This window comes from Dermochelys coriacea, chromosome 15 (genome assembly GCF_009764565.3).
Source record: "Dermochelys coriacea isolate rDerCor1 chromosome 15, rDerCor1.pri.v4, whole genome shotgun sequence".
In the NCBI taxonomy this organism is placed as follows: Eukaryota; Metazoa; Chordata; order Testudines; family Dermochelyidae; genus Dermochelys; species Dermochelys coriacea.
Window position 1 is genome coordinate 16,979,171 of NC_050082.1, and position 18,070 is coordinate 16,997,240.

General features: G+C 41.2%; 2 protein-coding genes across 6 annotated transcripts in view; one reads left to right on the forward strand and one right to left on the reverse strand.

The window, feature by feature from the left end:
• Positions 1–11,683, reverse strand: part of GOLGA3 (golgin A3) — a 35,921-nt gene extending 24,238 nt beyond the window's left edge. The window contains 6 exon segments of the mRNA XM_038373261.2: positions 279–390; positions 2,734–3,425; positions 5,360–5,472; positions 6,597–6,875; positions 10,831–11,152; positions 11,267–11,683. Of these exon segments, the coding sequence (XP_038229189.2) occupies positions 279–390; positions 2,734–3,425; positions 5,360–5,472; positions 6,597–6,875; positions 10,831–10,963 (1,329 nt within the window). The 5' untranslated portion in view covers positions 10,964–11,152; positions 11,267–11,683.
• A 3,866-nt stretch (positions 11,684–15,549) lies between these two features.
• The window catches only part of LOC119843953, a 63,809-nt gene continuing 61,288 nt past the window's right edge, over positions 15,550–18,070 (forward strand). For 3 of the 5 annotated variants that reach the window (XM_043497926.1, XM_043497928.1, XM_043497929.1), the window contains exons 1-2: positions 15,550–15,685; positions 16,226–16,342. The gene's annotated coding sequence lies outside the window, so the exon portion shown is untranslated. Of the gene's footprint in view, positions 15,686–16,225; positions 17,182–18,070 lie in introns of all 5 variants that reach the window. The other 2 variants (XM_043497925.1, XM_043497927.1) reach the window with 2 other exon arrangements.

Below are 18,070 nucleotides of genomic sequence, written 5' to 3' on the forward strand. Positions count from 1 at the left end.
TTTAATATATGTTGAGCCCACCACTGGCTCAACATTTACTACTACTTCTTTACATTCCTTTTCTCTATTCTCTCTTTTGTGGACCACTTCAGTATGTTTTTTTTTATTATTATTTCAGATTTTAAAAGCTTTATTTTAAATAAAGAGCCTTTTTATCTATCTTATGCAACATTTATGAAAACCACTTCTCTGCAAACACAATGTGGGAGCTACTTTAAAATTTGAATTAGTGTATGACTGTAGTTGATTAAATATCGAAATTCAGATTAATTTTCTACCTGATTAGCTTCTAATGACAGTGCTTCGAGCTGTCCTTCGAGTCTCATCTTCTCTTTTAGGACCTGCAACATTTCATCATGAGTTCCTGTGATAGAGCTTTCCACAGACACTGGAGACAGAAACCACACGCATTTAAAGAGTTAGGATTTTTATAAATCACCCATTTATAAAGAGGTGAAGCTGAAATTACAAGATGTTCAAACTCCATTAAATAACTCAGTTCTAAACGAGCCAGAGTTTTAGGCAGTCTTTTTAGCTTTGTGAAAGACTCACCACAAAGAACTAAACAAATTTCACTTGCCATCTGACAGACAAAACGCTGGATTGGGAGCTATCTGAATTCCCCAAAACTGGGCATATCATGGAACGGATGTTTGTTCTCCAGGAAAGAAAGCTAATGGGCTGATTTTATTATCCTCAGAAACTAAACACCCCTTTACCAAGAGATTTACAGACATCTCAAGGGAAAAATTTCTTGTGATCAAGCACCTTTCACATGCACCAACCACACAAAACTATTTTAACATGAAAATAAATGGATAGTTGTCGCAGCTAAAGCAAAAAAGCTATTTAGCATGGAGTATACCCTATTCCCCTTCCCCAGTATAATTTACTCAGCAAATCCATGAAGTTCAGAGAAAATGGGCAAGAACTTCAGCTTTCTCTCCTGTCAGGATTAGGCATAGATTGCGATTATCTAATAACAACTGATTTTGCTCTAAGAATTTTGAGAGGTTTGTAATTCTTCCAAAGATAAGACAAATAATTGTATTTTCTAAATTTGTACAAGTTGTTTTGGAACTGCATCTTTAGACAACAATAGTATTGTGAGTTTGACTAGTTTTCCGCTTGGTAGTCTAACCTTGATCTCCTGTAAGGGATAGATATTAAGCCATAGTTAGGGTGTCAGAGAATCTAACAGTTAAACCCCTTCTAAAGGTCTGAAGAGGATATGAGTATCTAGGGCAAGTATCCTGGCATCTTGTAAGTACAGAGGACTGAAAGCAAACAAATAAACAAAAAAACCATACACTTCTCTGCACAGATCACTAGTCTATAAACAGACCAAAGAGAACACATTACTGTTTCTTAAGACAGTATCGTATATAATTTCATTTTTTTAAAAAATCAGTCCAGTCCAATGAAATTCTGTGGCACGTAATACAAAACTTGTCTGAGACCAAAGAGAGCTTTAGATGGAAAGAGGGGGGCTGCTAACAGGGCATTCTCTATGAAGGCGTTATTGTTTTAAAATTTGCTCCCACCTACCCCCACCTCCTGGCCAAAATAAGCCCAAATCTAACTACCTTCAGGACATAGAGCAAAGCTCTAGGCACCCAAAAAGAGCAGAGGAAGGAATTGTTAGAGGGGAAGACAATTTGAGTTGAAGTTGCCTAAAGGCTATGTCTACACTTACATTAGCACAGCTGTACTGCTGCAAGGTTCCCCATGTACCCGCTCTATGCTGATGATGGAGCTGTCCACACCGGCATTTTTGTCAGTGTAACTTATGTCAGTCAGGGATGTGTTTTTTTCACACCCCGACTGAAAAGTTTTACCCACAAAAGTGCTAGTGTAGACATAGTCACTGGTGATGGGTAAACTTATACAGTATTTTTACGTTACGTATGGGTATACCAAAAGGGTCCCTTTCTACAAGTTTAAAAGAAAATAAGGAACTTTTAAAAACCTGACTATGGAATCATGACAGGAAATTACAAATATCTGAAATATTACAGTTTAGGTAAATTTGTAGCCTAGGCCATTAAAAATGCATACCTTAAAAATTCTGCTCATTCACTGTTCAGTGTGTAATGACTGAATAATCTCTCTCCTCGCCATGCACCTACACCCGTTTTGACAACTCTATTTGAATGATCACTAATGTGAAAAACCAAATTTCCCAATCTGGTTATATTTGGCTCTAATTGGCACTCCCACAAACTGTAACACTATTAGTCTCAGCCAAGTGGTCCTCAGAAAGGTGAAAAATTCTCTCCTCTCTATGAAAAAAAAGAAATCCCTTCAATCAATCAGATACTAAAAACCAAACGGCCAGTGTTTAGTGCACAGGATAGGCAAACACATCAGCACAAACTGGAAATGAGTTTTGGAAAGCCATTTTTGATGTATAGGGCTGAGTGGATACTACAAGCAGTGGACACCACAATCAAATTCTACTATATTTTAAGAATCGTGATGACAAAGCATACACATGTCTACAGTGCCCTTGTTTTAATCACTTGATCAGGGACAGTTCCTATAAACTAAAAATATCTATAATAAAAATTTATTCAGCACAGTGATTTCTATTAGGACTCATTAGTTATCACACATCTGATCATATTGAACAGAACTTTAGTTATGCCCAAAACGTTGTAGTTGGGAATTAAAGCATCAGGTTACATATGCCAAAGAAGTGCAATGTGTGTATTGTGCAACGTAATGTCTTACCTGCTAGAAATACTATCTCTCCGACTCCGCACTTCCCCATTCACTCCCTGCTCCTGGGCATGATGCTCTGCTGCTGCAGCCTGCAATACTTCCCTGATGGAAGGAAATTGCCCCACTCCATCTGGAGGGATCTCCTGGCCATTTACTGTATGTGAAATGCCCTGTTTGCCTTCTGCATTCAATAAAATACTATACGTCCCCCTTCCTGACACACTGCTGTAGGTAGAGCTGTCACTTTCATTTCCATCCAGCCTTATTCCTAAATCACTTCCGTCAATCTCTGAAACGCTGTCTCCTGCTATGGAGGAATTCTCCAGTCGGTCATCTGTTTCAGAGCGGAGACTGATCTCAGATACAACAGAAGTCAGACCACTTCTATTCTCCTTTAGAGACCCACCAGATGCATCGGCAGTCACAAAATTCCTAGTAGCATTTCCAGGATCTGAATTTTCAGTTCTGTAATCAGCCAAGGACCGGATCTTACTTGACTTGGAAGTTTTGGAGCTTCTCTCTTTTGAAGGGGCTGGAAGTCCCAGGCTGCCCAGTTTTGGCCCCCTTGGGACACTGGTCCGCAAGAAGGAGTACTCTTTTGTCATAGCTACAGTGCTGGCCCTTGGCAAGATCTCTGGATTTAACATCAGCTCAGGATCTAGTGTACTAGAGGGCCGGTTTTTGGTTGTAGAGTAGCTGGACTAAAAGAAATCAGAAGCGAACAATAAATTTTAGAACACTACACTTAAACTCGCATCAATTTTTTCTTATCGTTGTATTTAGAAAGCTGTAAAAGGTTCATTTTTCTTTTATAACAGCATTTGGATTTATGTAGCACTTCACGAACAAGCTACTCTTGATAGCTAGTTAACCCAGTCCTGGCTGAGATTTGGATATGGAGGAGAGCTAACTTATTGAGTTTCAATGCAGACACAATGAAGGTAATCTAGGTAAACTGTGAAAACTAACCAGAAGATATTGCAAAAGAGTACTTTAACAACTTTATAAAGGCTTCAGCCTCTAAATAATTATATTTAAACTTTCCAAAATTTTTCAAGTTTTTTTTTTTGTATTATGAGAAGACAAAGAAAAGAATATGGATTTTTCAGATACTTTTCAGAACATCTATGATTTCGATGTGTTTGCGCATTTAAAAAAAAAATTATGGAAAGTCAATTAATGGGGATTAATTATTTAGTATCTCCTAAAAAAGTGAAACTGCAAATCTTTAAACTTTAAAATACTATCCCTTTACAATAATATATATACACAATAATATATCAGATTTGCACATTCTAATTACAGCATGCAATTCTATATTGACACTAGATAAATCAAATGCAATTATATTGATTACATAAATATACAATTAAATACTCAAAAATACTAGATTAAAATGTCACATTATGAGATAAATGCATAAGAGCAAAGAGACTTAGTTTACAAATAACCAAAAGTATTATGAGCACAAGGTCAATTTAGTATTACCCAAATATGAACTGTAGAATCCTTTACTCAAGACTTATCTCCAAAGGGTTTAATCTTCCCTGCATACTCCTCTCCATCCATCTTCTTTCTTCTCCACTTCTCTGTCTCCTGGATTACCCCCTTCTCCCACCTGCTCCTCCCATTCCCCCCACACTATACTCCTACACTCTTTTTTGTAAATCAAGGAAATAAAACATGCCAATCATTCTCTTGATCTTGCTGCCCCCAGTCCTGCAAACACAACTATTAGTAACTTTATACATGTTAGGAGTCTCATTTGAGTTTAATGAGACTACTTGCATGGTAAATTATGTTCAGGTTTAGACTGCACCTGTCATCATGGAATCATGGCCTTTGCTTGGATATTGTGCACCCTTCCGCCAGGCTTCATCTATTTTTGTATTTGAGATTGTAAGCTTTTTGGGTAGGAGCCATGTCTTCCTGTCTGTTAGTACGGAGTAAAATTTACTAACAGTATCTAGCAGAACGGAGCCCTAGTCCTCAGTGGAGGCTATGGGCTCTACTGCACTATAAACAAATAATAAAGTAAGTATATACAGTGTTACGATGAAAAGTGTACAGTTATTGCAGATGGTGCGTAAATGGAAATCTCGCATTGTACACTTTTGAAGAGAGCAGTGGCAGTGTACTCAGATCTATGCTTTTCTTAACAAGGGATTGTAAAATTTGGGTTTTTTTTTTTTAAACATTTCTACTAGTCCAACTGTATATTATTGTTCTTCACACTAGATTTTCCAATTTATCATCAAAAAAACCTAGAAGCAGCAATTTCTTTGTGAAATTCCTAGCAAGTGAGGGAAGACACTCGAAGTTGTGGACTACGGTAAATAGGATATCATAATATACAAAACAAATAATCCAGCCTCAGGAAAAAAATATAGGACCAAATTCTTCCTTCAATTACACTAGTGGTACCCTGCAGCCTTCATGGATTACCACAATGCAATTGAAGGCAAAATTTGGCACATATAGAAGAGAATTAGAAAAATACATTTTCTTGGCTAGAAGTTATTGAATGTGTACAGCCAAGAAACAGACAGTTTAGGGTAGGTATGGGTTCATTTTCCTAGCTTCCAACCTACACAGAGATCACCTAGAAACAGAGGATCTGCTGCAAGGTGCTTACTCTTTCTTGGTGCCTTTTTACTCTGTACTGTTTGAGCTGCTCTTCCAGACGCCTTCTTGCCTGAAGTCTGATTTGTTCCTCTTTCTCCAATGGAAGTGAAGACTCAGATGAACCTATGTACAAAAGTTACCTCTAAAGTCACACAGAAAACTTCAAAAGGCAAACAACACAAAAAGGGTGGAAAATATCCCTACATCAATCCCTTCTCCCATCAGCAACATGTACACAACATTCATGCTTAAGCAGAGCATGCATCATTCTCAAGGACAGCCCTTTAGCATGCAGCTCAGGAATACTCCCCCATCTTCCAAAGTGTCCTTGTGTAAGCATTGAGATTACAGTGCTCAATTAAATCATTTTATATTTACAAATGCCACAACTCTTTCAAGTGATCTGAGACAAAACCTTCCACAGTCAGAGCAAGAATTTTTACCATCTAAATCCCACCTGCTTTAGAACCCGAATTCTGACAGAATTACAGAAATAGGCAAAAATCTATTCAGTTTCTAGTCCCGTCCTTCAGAGGCTAGCGTAAGATTGTTCCCTACAGTACATCATCTTGAATTTTGTCCAGTTTAGTATTAAATATGTGATGCAGCTCCTCTTACTTCCCTTGAGACTATTCTAGTTTAAGGGCTTGTCTACATTTACCGGGGGGGATCAACGAGCAGCAGTCGATGCATCGGTGGTCAATTTAGCAGCTCTAGTGAAGACCCACTAAATCGACTGCAGATCACTCTTCCATAGACTCCTGTACTCCACCAGATCGAGAACAGAAGGGGGAGTCGACGGGAGAGCATCTCCTGTCAATATCACGTAGTGTGGATCCTGCGGTAAGTATAGCTAAGCTACGTTGATTTGAGTTACACTATTCACGTAACTCAAATTGCGTAGCTTAGACCAAATTTCCCTTGTAGTGTAGACAAGGCCTAAGGCATCCCACTGTAAGAAACTTCTGCTATTATTTAACCTAAAATTGTCATTTTCTCAGTGTCATTCCATTACTCCCAAAGTGGGACAGACTAGGGCAATTTAGCTTCCTATCCACTATAATGTGCAGGTCAATAGAACAACCAAACTTGTTAAATGTTAAGGCACATGCTTTACTGGGAGCAGAGAGTGGTTTATTGCAAAAATGAATTTTAGTTCAAGCTTAAGTGATTCTGCAGATATGCTCAGAGAAAAAAAGCTTTAGGCAGCAAGAGAAGCAGGGGCTCTACAGTAAACAGATGCTTACACAATTCAGTTTCTTGCATGGGAAGACTTAGTTTGAGTGACTGCAAAGCTTCTTTTCTAAGAACTATTCCCTCAGCACTAGTTCCCTGAGACTTCCTTAGGTTGTCATGGACACCAGCCACACCTGGAGAATCTTGACCATGTGGACTGCTGGTTGATTCAAAAGACAAAGGGAGGTCAGGATAGAGTGCCTCTGGTCCATTCTGGTAAGTGTCCCGTTTGCTGTTTATCTCCAGGCTCTCTCCTTCATTTGGCACTTTGTTGGCATTAATACTAGTTGCTGAAAAGAAAGTTACATTGCATTAATTCACACTGGCCGCTATAAGTCCTCCCATTCAACCCTGCACACACTTCCAAAACCAAATCTAACAAATTAATAGGATTGGTTTTTGGACTGTAAGAATGTCTACAAATTGCTGTGATTTCTACTTCAAAGAGAAATTAGATGGAGGAAGTTTATTTCTCCATTCAGAACAAGCAGATATACTTTGCTCTCCTATTATGCCCTACATCAGAGGATCTCAAAGGGCATCAAAAGCATTAACTAAGCCCCTTCCCAACAACCTTGTTAGGCAAGTATCAGCCTGTTCTCAGATGTCTCATATGTATACAACACAATAGATAACATGAACCAAAATAATGAAGCAAGAAAATACAAGACAGAAGTCGCTCAATTAATTTTTATTAGATTTCATATATAACGCAAAAAGAACTAACCTAAATCTGGACCTCATCCCTGTTTGGCGGTGTCTATATGCATTTTACATGAGGAAAAAAAATACATCCTCAATGCAAGCATAACACTTATATATAAAATATACAAATTTATATTTTAAATACTTCCATCTTGCTTCTCTGCTTGATGGAGCAAAGATGTACATTTAAGACATGGCTGTGGCAGAACTTCATGATTAATTTTAAGATACATGTTTCTAGATCGCTCGAGAAAAAAAATCTATCCAAAAGGAAGCTGAAATAGCCACCCTGCTGGTACAGTTTGTTCACAAACTTGTTTGAATAAACAGAGCTGAAAAAAACTTGTGCTAAAATAGAATTGTTTCTGTTGCTTACTTCTGACAAACACTCATCTTTTCAGAAAGGAGGGCTGTTATTGATAACGTATAGAAACTAGATATAAGCAAACAGATCACAATGATTAAAGAAAGTGGTTCTTTTTCCATTTGGATATGAAAGTTACTGCTTAGCTATGAAATACTTTTGGCATAAAATAGGATCATTTCAAGCAGATAAGGAAAGAAACGAAGTTACACAAAAATCAGGAACATAATAATACTCAGATGTGGTAACCTTTAAAGCACCTCCCTGAAGTTAAATAAGATACACTGGGGGGCAAAGGGGATTCAAGTAGGGCAGTGCTTTTGTTTTGTACATAAAAACTGGTCTTCTCATTTAGCGTGGTCAAATTACACTTTAGAAGAGTTTTAAAATGAAAAGACAGTAAACAAATGAATAAATATATGATATATTCAAGATATAAAGATTAACTAAAAAAATGAAGTACACACTATAATCAACTTGGAGTAAATTAGGATATAGTGAAACTCCATTTATAGAGAATTGCCCATTTGTTTGAGATTTACTGCAGTGTGATACGTGTTTTTCCAATTATAATGAACCACTGCTTACCAAGAAAATGTCTTGTTGTAAAGGGATTCACTGCGTTTCATGTTAACTAAGGTCATGGGCCCATGCAGTTTGTGGTAAGATGGAACCAAATTCCATGACAACATCCGTGGAATCTCTAGGGCCTAGTCTGTCCTAGAAAAGGTTTGCCAGTATAGCTATACTAGCAACCCCAGTGTAGATACATACCTACAAAAGAGTGCTTTTTGCCGAAATAGCTGATAGCAGTTCCTCAAACAAATCAAACTGTACTTCCAAAAGCATTTTTTGCTGATATAATTATCTACATATTTTTTCCCCAGTATAGAAACATAAAAAACCCCACCACACCCTGAACAAAAACATCTAGCGCTGACCTGCCAATATTCCGATGCAACATACTTATATAAGAACAAAAAGAAAAGGAGTACGTGTGGCACCTTAGAGACTAACAAATATATTTGAGCATAAGCTTTCGTGAGCTATAGCTCACTTCATCGGATGCTGTAGCTCACGAAAGCTTATGCTCAAATATATTAGTTAGTCTCTAAGGTGCCACCAGTACTCCTTTTCTTTTTGCGAATACAGACTAACACGGCTGCTACTCTGAAACCTACATAAGAACAGCCATACTGGGTCAGACCAAAGGTCCATCTAGCTCAGTATCCCGTCTTCTGATAGTGACCAATGCCAGGTGCCCCAGTGGGAATGAACAGAACAGGTAATCATCAAGTGATCCATCCCCTGTCAACCATTCCCGGCTTCTGGCAAACAGGCTAAGGACACCATCCCTGCCTATCATGGCTAATAGCCATTGATGGACCTATCCTCTAGGAATTTATCTAGTTCTTTTCTGAATCCTGTTATAGTTTTGGCCTTCACAACATCATACTTGAAATTCTTCAGACATTTTCATTTAAATATAATCAATGGAGGTTTGCATTGAACTAAATATTAAAATAAACACCATAATCACTACAGCAGCCCACGTTATTGGTTTTTATATTAAAAAAATTATACTGGTGCTGTTTCAGTTTTTGATACGTCTCAGATTTTTGTATTGGGAATGCATAACTGCATCAGAAGTTGTCAAGAGGAAAGAGCCATTTTGAAAGCTATTTTGGGGCATGGGAAGCAATTTGGCATGTTAGCTGGCTGTTTCTACTGTGATGGTGAGTAGTGAAATTGCTTGTCATATATAGACTTCAGCCACAACTCCTCAGAAATGACTGGGCAGTTCAAATCTTTGAGCTACTGTTTCAGCCTGTCTTTCTCAATCTGCAGACAACACTGCATCAGTTTACATCTGTTTCATGATTTAAAAGTTATGCTCAACCATAAAAAAAAAGTGTTAAAAATACATTAAAAAAAGATTCTGGAGCACAATTCTCAGCATGGGAATGATTTATGACAAATTCTATAGCCACAGAATACACAGGACACTACATGCTATTGCTAATGTTCTTTAGTTACAATAATTTGATATATGTCTGCAATCTCCTGAAAGCACCGGAAAGTATAATTAAATAGATTAAAAACAAGAGAAAAGCATGCTACTTACAAGCTATGATTGTTAGGAAGATGTCTGACAGAGATAAGGACAGGAAACAGTTAAATTTTAACTTCATGCAAGATGAATGATTCATCTTATGATTATAACCTAGCAATCAGAGACAAGGCTGTCTGACAAATGCAAACAAAGGCTCTGGGCTCCCCTTGTTGTAGCTGTACGACCAAAAAAAAAAAAAAAAACAACCAGAACTGTATAGGTGGAAACCGTAACATACATTAATTACTGAACCATTTCCAACCAACACTAAATCAGTTCCACATATGCATATTAGGTTCACTAATGGCTGTTAGCTAAGAGGATCAGGAATGTAACCCCATGCTCTGCGTGTTCCTAGCCTCTGATTGCCAGAAGCTGGCAGTGGACAACAGGAGATGGATCACTCGATGATTGCCTGTTCTCTTCATTCCCTCTGAAGGACCTGGCACTGGCCACTGTCAGAAGACGGGATACTAGGCTAGATAGACCATTGCTCTGATCCAGTATGGCCGTTCTTACGTTCAACAATAAATCTTTATGCTAAGGAGGCCTATTTAGGTTAGCAAATTATTAAACTTCTTGTGAACAAGTGCAAAGTTTTCTACTTCATTATTTTGTAAAGTGGAACAGTTTAGTGGATTACACTAAAACAGACAAAAGCACTCTTTTTCTAGAATAAGAGAGTGTTCACACATGGAGTTATGCCGGAATAGCTATTCCATAATAATTCCAGGTGTAGACAAGCCCTTAAGGATCCTAGCGCTTTTAATGTCAGCAGAAGAGAAACGTAACACAGATTGAGCAGTCCCTATCATAATTAATTGGTTTTAATTAATGGCTTTAAAAACAAAATTTGGAAGCAGTTTTTAATTAAAAAGTTGGATTTCTTCTGAATTTCTAAAACAGGTGGGTTGTAGTATTCACAAGACATTATGTAGTATTATACAGCAAAATACACTTCTGAATCCAAGAAAATAATGGTTAATGTCTTGTATGACAAAATCACGAGTGAAAGAGAGGCCTTATAATCAGAAAGCGATTCAGTTCTTATGAAACAACTTACTGTTAATTTCAGCTCCTTCGGTTGGCATATCTGATTTGGCTTTATAATCCAGACGTTCTTCTGAACTGTGAGAAGCCCCATTGCTAGCTCTGTTCTCCAACAGGGCATCTTGCTGAACAGATGACGAGTCCATGGTAAGAATGACCCAGATCCAAGGAAATTAATTCTTCTGAATAATTTGCCTCCAAGTGAACTACCAAGTCCGGATTGTCTCCATCAGCAGCAGTGCTATTCCAGATGTCGTACAGGAGCACAATAGTGGGCTTTTCATTCGTTGGTTTACAGTAGGCAGCTCAGAAATTCCAGGAGGTCATAAAATATCCTGGAGTAAAAAAAGCAATTACCAAGACGCTACATTCACTGGAAACAAATACATTTATTTTAAAAACATATTCACAACTTTGAAGATACCAGATAGACAGTAAGTAGCACTTACAAATTGCTCTTCACCCACCCAATCCATTTACTTCAATGTACAGATCAGGTATGAAATGATAGTGGAGACAATCCACTGTCCTGGACAATGAATACATTATTTAATACATATTTCTCAACTTTTACAGTACAAAGACCTGTGCAAGCCTACAGAAATTGGTTCTGCACCCAGACAACTGATTTAAGATCATTATCCTAAAGTCCTTTGTAATGTAAATATATATTTTAAACCTGGTATCAGCTCCAATAAACTAGAAGTATGCAATTATCCTACTCCAACAGTGGTCACTCATTCCTGACCATATTTCCCCAAATGAAAAGGGTTCATTGCATTGGGGCTTTCTCAAATCCGCAAACCCACCCCCATCCAATGCAGGGCTGGCCCAAGCCCCTCACCCAGGGCTGACCACTTGCCCGAGCCCCACGAATGTTCCTCTGCAGACATCCTTTGGTGGTCGTGCACCATTTTTTGGCAAAACTGGGCATGTGTCCCGTTTGCTCTTGCTAACTGATGATCAGTTGGCAAGAGCAAACCTGCCCAGTTTTGCCAAAAAAGTCAGGATGTCCGGGACAAGGCTTAAAAGGGAACCATCCCAGCCAAAATGGGACATATGGTCACCCTACTCATTAATAATCTGGACTCCTGTGCTGTATTTTCATTTTGGGGAGTTATTCCAGTTGAAGTCTGTTATTTACCTGTATGAATACAAATAGTGGCTTGAATCTAACTTTTTATTTAAGTCATGACACTATTGTTTATTCAGTTGTAGCTCAGGTTCCTGCACAGCAATTAACACATATAACTGCAGAAGCATGACCTACTAATTACAGCTTGTGTTGACAGTCAAAATGAAAGTTAGCTGCCAGTCAAGGCTGGCCTTCTCTTAGGGCAAGGCTACAGAGGATTTCCTAACAAAATACACTGCATTCTGCCAATGATATGTCAAACAGCCAAATGTTTAAATACGGGTCAAGACAAACTGATTTGTTAAATTATAAAGATAATATTGCATTCATTTAAATTACCAATAGGCTAATTTATAAAGTGTAGAAGATTACAAAACACAAGACACTAAAAAGCATTTGACTAAAAAGCAGAATTTTAGCTAACAGTGTAAAAACTGTTAAAAGTGTAAATTACACTTCCACACACAATCAAATAATTTGATCAATTTAACCTCTATTCCCTCTCCATCTTCACAGAGTACATCTGAGATGCCACACCACTTGATCTATTGATGATAAGAGCAATGTTGTAAAGGGAAAAATACAACCACATTTAAGACCAGATCCTGCAGTCATGCAGGTAAAACTCTCACTGAAATCAATAGAAATTTAACATGCATAGGACTGGACTTCGTGCTATCCCAATACCAAAGAGCCTTGTCTATATCACATGGATAATAAAGAGGCAATGACCCTAGAAAGCCAGCAGGTAATCCACACCTATTTTCACAACAGGAGTCTGGACTGGGGTAAGCATTTTAGGATGGAATTTCCCTCCACAAAAGAGAAATATGCATACATTACAAATAACCTCTGACTTTTTAAAGTTACATATAACTCTAACTTAAACTTGAGTAATAGCTGCTACCAGTACTGACATCACAACAGATACTGTACATAGAACAAGTCATAAGGGGATCCTGACTGTAGCAATAGGGTAAAGAGAGTTTACGATCACCATAGTTACACCTTACACAATTCAGTCTGACTAATTTAGATGATTTGTCACACATTCCTAGCAACAACAAATACTTGTCTCTGCCCGCTACATAAACATTCATGTTGCACAGAGAGACTTTTAAAACGTAGCGAAATATAACAACAAAGTTTGTACAAAGGGCTGTGTCTATATAGTACTCCCTCTTCCTAAGGCTCTTCCTTGTTCCTAATCATATAAAGTCATCACATTTTGACTTCTAATTGCTATTAAAGTCTATAATTATCTCTTTATAACATACCCATCACAGGCTCCCATCAGACACCTTACACAGAAAGGGTTAGTGTTGGAGGGGAATGTACAGCCAGCACTAAGAGCGCAGACATTCACTAAACCCAAAACCTCAAGAGAACCCATTTTAGTAAAAGCACAACACAGCCGGACACCCTGAGAAACTTAAAACTTATGCCTATGGTTATCGGAGACAGAGAAAAACAAGCTACAAGAAGCATAAACTAGGGACACCTAGGATGACAGAAGTCTTCTATCTGACTCCGAGCCAGGAGGCTGGATGTTAGGAAGAGGGAGATGGCACAATAATATTCCGCACTGACATAGCACCTTGCATCCACCACAACCCCAAAGAAACTAGAGACACTCAGGACCACCGAGCCACCCACCGCTTGGCCTTGGCAAACCCCCTTGGCGCTGGTGCGGGGAAGAAGGTTTTAACCTCCGCACGGGACAGGCAGGAAGGTGTCCACGAGGACTGATACACCCCGCACCAGCAGCACGGGGTTTAATTCGCCTACCTGGGACACACAAAGTGCTGGCCTAAAGCCCCAAGGACGCTGAGCGAGATCCCGGCCTGCCCAGCCCACAAACCCCCCCGCCCAGCCCAGCCCAAGCCAGAGCTCAGACCCCCCGCCTCTTCCAGGCCACAGCCCAGACCCGGCCCGTCCAGCCCAGAGCCCAGCCCAGCCCAGCCCAAGCCAGAGCTCAGACCCCCCGCCTCTTCCAGGCCACAGCCCAGACCCGGCCGGTCCAGCCCAGAGCCCCGCCCAGCCCAGCCCAAGCCAGAGCTCAGACCCCCCGCCTCTTCCAGGCCACAGCCCAGACCCCAGCCCAGCCCAGCCCAAGCCAGAGCTCAGACCCCCGCCTCTTCCAGGCCACAGCCCAGACCCGGCCGGTCCAGCCCAGAGCCCCGCCCAGCCAGCCCAAGCCAGAGCTCAGACCCCCCGCCTCTTCCAGGCCACAGCCCAGACCCCCAGCCCAGCCCAGCCCAAGCCAGAGCTCAGACCCCCCGCCTCTTCCAGGCCACAGCCCAGACCCGGCCCGTCCAGCCCAGAGCCCCGCCCAGCCCAGCCCAAGCCAGAGCTCAGACCCCCCGCCTCTTCCAGGCCACAGCCCAGACCCGGCCCGTCCAGCCCAGAGCCCCAGCCCAGCCCAAGCCAGACTCCCCGGCGCCGGCCCACCCAAGACCCCCAGCCCTTCCGCCGGCTCTTGTCCCCTAGCCCTTCCCTGTGGGGACTCGGGGCCCAGCGCTCCGCCCCCGCCCACAGGACCCCCAGCAGGCCCCGTCCCCTCCCCACTGACGGGACAGCTACCGACAGGCTCCGTCCTCCAGCTGCCAGCCCGAGACGTGGCGCCTCAGCCGGGAGAGGGGGAGCGGTGCAGCGCGTTTCTCCTCCCCCGCCGGAAGGGCAGGCCGCGGGGGCCCGGAGTGGCGCCGATCCCCGCCGGGTCTGTCTCCCTCCCACACCCCGACCCTCCTTCCCCCGACCCGGGCGTCCGCGGCTCGGGGAACGGGGTCAGCGGGGCCGGGCGGAACGGCTGAGGCGGCCGCTGTTTCCCAGCTGCGGGGACAGGCTTTGCCGGGGACCCTTCCGGGATCAGAGCGGGAGGGCGGTCCCCACCTTGTTGTTTGCCTTGGTGCCGTTGGCCCCGGGCGTGGTTTAGTCTTGCCCCGCCCTCCCTGCCCGCGTCACGAGGTCTCACGATGGAAGGCCTCGCGCTATGGCGCCTACGTCTTTTCCCGCCTGCTCCTCCCGTGCAGCGTTATCCGGGGGCCGTAGGCTCTGTGGGGTTAATGGTGACACTAGTTTATTCTCTCATGCCAGGAATCAGGGCTTCCCCCGAGTCATGGGAGTGGAAACCCCCTTGCACAGGACATTTAAATCGAGGGTGATTTACTTGCTCCCTCCATCCCTTAGTCTTTCCCCACCACTTCAGTCATCATAGTAGTGGAAATCCTCTGGATTAGAATTCATACAAGCCGAGCAGTCAGATCCCTGCGTCCGATGAAGTGAGCTGTAGCTCACGAAAGCTTATGCTCAAATACATTTGTTAGTCTCTAAGGTGCCACAAGTCCTCCTTATCCCTGCCTTTGTAAGTGTGTGTGTAATAGCACAGCCTCATCTGCAAATGCAGTCCTCCTTTTCTTTTTGCGAATACAGACTAACACGGCTGCTACTCTGAAAAGGGTGGCAACTAATTTACATTAATTTGGGCAACCTCCTAGGGGACACATCAGCTTTCACTCTGCCTGCCAATTAATCACCCCTAGACAAAGTAGATTTGGGCTCTTTCCCTCGTTGCAGTCACTTTCTTTGTTTATGTAGGATTTATTTTGAATGCTGGGTTACATAAGAGAATAAGAACACCCATCCTGGGTCAGACCAAAGGTCCATCTATCCCAGTATCCTGTCTTCTGACTGTGGCCAATGCCAGGTGCTTCAGAGGGAATGAACAGAACAGGTAATCATCAAGTGATCCATCCCCTGTCACCCATACCCAGCTTCTGACAAACAGGCTAGGGATACCATCCATGCCCATCCTGGCTAATAGCCATTGATGGACCTATCCTCCATGAATTTATCTGGTTCTTTTTTGAACCCTGATAACAGGGTTATCAACTGCTGACAGATTATCATGGAAGACTGATGGTGAAAAAATCTACCCTCTTATTAAGCACGTCTCCCTGTTAATGCAGGATTGTTTCTCCATAGTACACTTTCCAGAGTCTTGTCTGTTAGTCTATAGGTGCCACAGGACTCTTTGCCGCTTTTACAGATCCAGACTAACACGCTACCCCTCTGATGCTAGGCACTGGGGCTTCCATTACATTTCTAAGAAGTTGTTCCTCAGCCTAATGTCAATCTCTGTCACAAAGCTTTCCTGGGTAGTTGACCTACATTTTCTTTCTTAATTTCATCCCATTACTTCTAGTAAAAAGAGATCTGTTGACTTCAAATTAAATATAAAATTGCATTCATCCTTCCTATTTTTGTATTGCAGCAGTGCCTACAGTTTCCACTTGGGTCCACATTAGCTGGGATCTATATACATGCGTAATAATGGACAATCCCCATCCTGAAGAACTTACTGTCTGATTTGAACAAGATACAAAAGTGAGTTTAAGAAAAAGGGAAGGGAGGAGATGAGTAGAAAAAGACGATCATATGGTTGGATAGTTAAGAAATTGCACACTTCTGGGTTCCAAATCATAAAAAAAAAATCCTAAATGAGGTATTGCTGACTGACACACCCAGCTACAGTGGCTGGATGGTCTCTTCTAAGCAACACAGCAAACTGGGTCCTGAGGAAGGATTTGAAGGAGGGAAAAGTAGTTGTCTTCAGACTAGTTCAGGAAAGGGATTCAGGGATATCCTCTATTGTGAACAAGGTCACAAATTCAATACTGTATTGATGGGGAACCATAAAAGTACCTAAATAAACTTAGTCCAAGGAATAGCAGCTTCTTCCAATTCTCACTTTTTCTAGTGTAGATGTATGATAAAATGGAAAAGACCTAATACACTGTATATAGAATTGTTCCATTTCAAATTAATTGGGCTTCTGCTTTCTTACCAGTAGATCACTTTATTCTGTAGATTTCTAGCAAATACATGATGGGCCAATTTTATATAAATCTGCAGAACTATAATTCTCAATGCTCTGGCCCAGATGCTAATAAACCCTGTAATATAATTCCTTTGTTAGGTGTGTCCATCAAGTAGGAATTGCAGCCTGTCTGTATGCAAACATTTAACAAACAATTTGTAAACCATTAAATAGTGCTTACATGCTTGAATAAGGAAATGCTCAGCAAACTTGACCCTGGATTAACAAATAAATTCTCCATGAATTTGAGAAGAGTCTTTGAGAACCTGAATGTGTGAGAATTTGTTTCAAATTCTTTGGGAGTGATCTCTGATGGATGTCTGTCCACAAAAGATGTCAAGGAACCCTTGGTGGGAAAAACTCAAACATCTAGTTCTTGATTAACTATTTTGTAAGAAAGTAAAGAATTGTTGCCTTCCCTCCAGAGAACTCAAAGTACAAAAGTTAAGACCTTGAGGTAATCACTAAGGTAGCATTCCAGTTTCAGTATTTGCCAGTGTCTGCCTATTGGCTTTGAGCCATCTTCTCTGAGATAGTTAATTGCTTGAGTAATGCTCTGACTAGTTCAGATTTTACGTTTTGGTCTGTCATGTGGCAATGAGAACCCCGGCCACAAAAATAACCATTTGCTTGGAGACAACCATGTTGTCACAATTAATAGTACACAGTAGCATGTAGCTGCAATGAACTTAACAGTCTATTAAACAGGAAGATAATTTTTCATATGGAAAAAGATTAGTAATATAGGTTGTACCAACACACTTTGACAACTTAGCTGTTTAAAAAGCTTGGGAAGTCCAGGGCTAGTACAAAACAGGAGTTGAAGTGTAGTGATTCCTCAAAATCAGAAGTGGAACAGACCTGTTGGACCACTTTGTTCATCTCTCCGTGCTACTGCAGAGTGGCTCTCTGTGACATCAAATTCAAGGCCTGAGCTCCCAGTGCTGACAGGGCTGGAGTCTTCTAGTGACCAGCTATTTAGTTCCTGAAAGAGGGAGCATTTCAAATCATTTTCAAATAAACCTGAAAGGGCAAAGTTTAATGTGATATTGACAGGCTACTCTAAGGATTGCATTCAGCTGTCCTCAGACAGACAGTGATGCTGCAGAGTCTATGAGGGTGACAGGTGGAAAACTGAGATTCTGCTGGATCGCACAACTAAAGAACATAGACTGCGTGCAATAGCTCACTCTGATAATATTTAGGCAGTTAACTGGTAATTGGTATGATGCTACCATA